This window comes from Polypterus senegalus, chromosome 2 (genome assembly GCF_016835505.1).
Source record: "Polypterus senegalus isolate Bchr_013 chromosome 2, ASM1683550v1, whole genome shotgun sequence".
Lineage (NCBI taxonomy): Eukaryota > Metazoa > Chordata > Cladistia > Polypteriformes > Polypteridae > Polypterus > Polypterus senegalus.
The window spans coordinates 62,940,274-62,945,174 of NC_053155.1; the positions used below are offsets into that span (position 1 = coordinate 62,940,274).

The 4,901-nt window shown below is 36.2% G+C and overlaps 1 protein-coding gene across 1 annotated transcript in view; it reads left to right on the plus strand.

The window, feature by feature from the left end:
- Positions 1 to 3,321, plus strand: part of LOC120522979 — a 101,091-nt gene extending 97,770 nt beyond the window's left edge. Inside the window, exons 16-18 of the mRNA XM_039743850.1 lie at positions 967 to 2,030; positions 2,261 to 2,577; positions 2,829 to 3,321. Of these exons, the coding sequence (XP_039599784.1) occupies positions 967 to 2,030; positions 2,261 to 2,577; positions 2,829 to 3,181 (1,734 nt within the window). The 3' untranslated portion in view covers positions 3,182 to 3,321. The remainder of the gene's footprint in view (positions 1 to 966; positions 2,031 to 2,260; positions 2,578 to 2,828) is intronic.
- Positions 3,322 to 4,901: the final 1,580 nt, after the last annotated feature.

Consider the following 4,901-nt stretch of genomic DNA (forward strand, 5'->3'; position numbering starts at 1 on the left):
GCCCCGGTGACTATGGACCATGGGGCACCGCTTGCCGCCGGGAGCCACCTGAGGGACGCTACGCTGTGCGAGCAGTGAAATCGCCCCCTCCAGCCACTGCTTGCAGCATCCCCAGGCCGAAGATGATGGAGCAGCAGTTACTGAAGCACATGCGTCGCAGCTGTGTCCTCGTTCGTAAGTCTTAGGTCGGATGTCAGCAACCTGGGGACTACCTGTATGTGTGTGTGTATATATATATATATATATATATATATATTTTATATACAGTATAGGAACAACCTCAGAGATCTCTGTCCAGAAGGGCGCAGTCCTAGGAATAGCTAAGATACGACAAAGAACCCAAAAGCTCCCAGACCTCTGGTAGAGGACTGGAGCGTGAAGTGAATATGTAACCACCCATGTGAAAGAAAGGGTGAGCTGAGAGTTTTAAAAATAACATGTGGGTGTATACTGTGTATAGTGGGCTGGTCTGAAGAATAAAACTCCCGGGCTGAAAATGAGTCCCACTCCAGCCCTGATAGACCCTTTTAGTTTTTGTTAACATTTTGTTAAATGGTGCCATAAGCTAAGCAGACTACAATACATTTTCCATGGAGGAATGAATTAGCATTAGCTACCAACTATCGCAAATTATGAATGGTCAAGATGGTTTTGGCAACTGACAAACAATCGAGTCCAGGTATGTAATGCCAGAGCCTGCTTAGAAAACATTATCATATCAAAGTTTACCTGTTTTATTTAAAAAAAATGCAATTTGTTCTGCTGGATAAGTAGATATAGAAATGTGGCGACCACAGTAGTGTCACTATATGCTTAGATTTAATCCATTAATCACCTCAAATGCTAGTATAATTAGGATTTATGTTAAGTTAACTTTAGCAAATTAAACTGAATTTGTGAAAATTAGTGTATTTTCATGGCTTAATCCCCTTTAGTCTCACAGCCTGCCATTTTTTCTGTCAACAGAGGGTTCACCCCAACAAAATGCAGACATGTACAGAATTAATTGACTCCCAAAGAAAACGAAAGTCCTCTTCTTCTACTGAACCACCTATGAAGAATGCAAAAGTCACAGATTCCCTCACTGGCTCTCGGCAGGTAACACAGGCAATGTTTGACAAGCTTGTGCTAACGTTTGTATGTGAGGCCAACCAACCAATCTCTGTAGTTGAGACAACATCTTTCAAGACCATGATGGAAACCTTGCAACCTCAGTGTACAGTAATGACAAGGAAAACATTATTCTCAAAAATACAGGAAGCTGCAAAGAACATGAAGAGCATAATCATCAAAAAACTGAGCACAGTGAATTATGTTGCTACCACAATAGACTGCTGGTCTGCCGGACAACATAGCTACTTAGGAGTCACCTGTCACTGGATAGATGAAATCTCTCTAGAGAGGCATTCTGCTGCATTGGCTTGTAGACCTCTTAAAGGTTCACACACATATGATGTTCTTGCTGCAGCATTAGAGGAAATACATTCTGAGTATCACATCAGGGAAAAAGTGACCAAGATGACAACAGACAGTGGTTCAAACGTCTTGAAAGCCTTTCGATCATATGGTGAAGAGAAAGAGGAAGAAGCCACAGATGGACAGGAGCATCGAGGCTTCACCTTTGATGATGCAACAGAAGAGAATGAGTTAGAGGTGGAGTATCAAGATGTATCAGCTGTTTTGAATGACAACACAAGTCTTGCGTTACAACTTCCAAGACACCAAAAGTGTGCATGTCATCTACTCAATCTTATATCAACAGTTGATGCAGCTGCTGCAGAAATTGCCAATGAAACATACAAGAGGCTGTCTCTGTCTGCTTTTGCAAAATGTCATGATCTTTGGAATAAAACCAGCAGGTCAACCATAGCTTATGAAACAGTGGAACGTGAATGCAAGCTGCAGTTTCTCCGACCCAATCAGACCCATTGGAGGTCCCTGTACCTTGCTGTGGAAAGGGTTGTGCACATTCATAAAAAGCAAGGAGAGAAAGCAATTTGCAATGTTTGCACGACATTACAGATAAAGATGTAAGTTGGCAGAACTTATATTGTTTTTAAACATTAATGCATGATTAATGGGTGAATCCACCTGTCTTAAGTAAATCTGGAAGACTATTACAATTGAGGATGTTATCAATTAAATACTTTTACTGTCTTATTTTGTAATTATTTGTGTGTTTAACATGGACAATGCATAGTAAATACATTGTATTAGAAATACTTATGAGCTCTATTTTTTATTTATACACCTTTTTTAGGTTCAATCCTAATGAATTAGGATTTTTGGCTGAATACACTGCTGTGATGAAGCCCATTGCCATGGCCCTTCACATCCTCCAAGGGGAGTCATCTGTGAATATGGGCTTCTTGCTGCCAACACTTTACCATTTGCAGGAGAAGCTGAAGAGGCTGGAGTCATCTTGCAATATGTGTAGACCTCTTGTTGATGCCCTGCGGGAAGGGATCCAGAAACGTTTCGTAGACGTCATGAAAGACCCTGAGCTGATTGCAGCAGCAATACTTCTACCAAGATTCAGAACATCCTGGACCACAGATGAGAGCATCTTAAAAGCTGGTAAATACTTGTTTAAAATGCTAAAATACTTGTTTATGATTTTAATTGTGAGACAATTACATATATTAGTCTTTATAATGTTACTGTCATTTAGGATTACAGTATATCAGTGACAAAACCATTGGGTGGCAAGAGTTAGAAGCTCAGGGAGCTTTTCATGTCAAACATTAGCAGCTTGGCAGCCTATACAGTAGACGAGTAAGAATAATGTACAGACCTAATTCTTTTGGAAACCATTCATCTTTCCACAGGCCTTGTCTTCATCAGACATCACCTAGACACAGAGTTGGATGATGTCATCACAAACAGCAGCCTTTCTGATGAAGATGACTTCTTTGGATCCATGGGGTCAGGAAAAACAGAAGCAGGAGAGCTGAATAGGTACCTTTCATGTCAATCCGATGGAGGTATGGATATACTGCATACCTTTCCTTGCATCAAGAAGCTGTCACTCAAAGTCAACACAGGTCTTCCTGCGTCTGATGCCTTTAAGAGACTTTTTAGTCATGCAGGGCTCCTGTTCACTGCTAAATGGTCACAGCTTCACTGCAAGAACCTTGAGAGCCAACTCCTGCTGAAGCTTAACCATCATTTCACTGAGTGAAGCACAAGCATGTTGTCTTATTACATTTCTAAAAAATGAATCATTTATCTTGATCAAACAGTTGCTCAGTACTTGAGTAGTGTTTTCACCAAATACTTTTTTAACTCTTACTTGAGTAATTTTTTGGATGACGACTTTTTACTTCTACTTGAGTAATATTATTTTGAAGTAACACTACTCTTACTTGAGTACAATCTTTGGCTACTCTACCCACCTCTGGAAGTTACTAGTTACTTTTGTACCAGCACTTGACTTGGAACAAGTTAATTATGAAAGTGATGTTATTGATGAGATGTTGGATCTAATTTTGGATCAAGTGACCCTAACTAGTGTGTCATAAACTTGATTGAACTTTTTAGTAGAAAAAAAAGAATGTTTTTATTGCTGACAGATTTTGTGATTTTTATATTCATTAGTAATTTTAACTATCAGAAAGGGAGACTGTCTTCATTACCTCAGTCTGCGTAAATTCTTTAAAAATGTAATTAAATGTAAATCTGTTTTAACTGCTTTATAAATAACATGTTTGTTTTTTACTTTGAATGTTAAATGCTTTTTGCTTTTATACTTATTCAGGGCTAGTTAAGTAAATGCTTTGAAGTATTTAAAGATTCATACCAAGGTACTACATGGTAACCAAGGACAGTTTATCGTAAGCCTTTTGATGATTTATTTCAGTTTCAGTAACAGTCTTATAGGTAACAGTAAGAAGATCTTACTGTAATGGTAGTTTGAAACTGCCAAAGAAAAGCCATTTTTATGATATATTTTTAATTTTGTTGTGAACAGGTTATATGCTCTTTTTTAATAGCATTGTATTTTTAATCTATACAGATTATTGCAGAGCTGAGAATTTTTAAACAGATTTACTGTATAGAACAGATACTGTAGGGGAAAAAATGTAATGTCTTTCAACTTTTGTTTTCAAATTAGCATTTTAAGACTATGCTGTTAAAGTACACAAAGTGCTGATTTTATGGATTTCTGTAACAATCTAGCAGTGGAAATTAAATCAATATTTAAGTATTTTGTATTTTTATTGAGGAGCAGTTTTTAATACTATTGCAACAGCCAAGGGATGAGCATAAATATGATTGTGTGTTTCTTAATTTTATGTCTTTTATAGTATAAACAATAATAACCAATTTATTACTTCATTCTGCAATCTAAGTGACAATATTTGCTTTTAGTGACTATGTGAATTGCAGACAAAAGTGAAAATGTAACGGAGAGCTTAAATGACATATCATTAGAGATAAAATATATGTGTATCTTTTTAAATAACATTCCTAACGTGTAGCATGGTGTATATACACTTTCAGTTTTATTAAGTAATTATATTACTGAATCCACTTACTCTTTAGTTAATTTTATGGTCTCTATTAATCTGATTTTGCACAATTTACAATTATATAATTTATATATATATATATATATATAATATATGTATATATATATATATATATATATATAGTAGCAAAATACCCGAGCTTTGCAGCGTTGAAGTAGTGTGTTAAAGAAGTAAGGAAAAAGAAAAGAAAACATTTTGAAAATAACGTAACATGATTGTCAATGTAATTGTTTTGTCACTGTTGTGGGTGATGAGTGTTGCTGTCACATATATATAGATATATATACTGTATATATACATATACATATATAGATATATATATATATATACATATATATATACACACACACACATATAATCATATATATA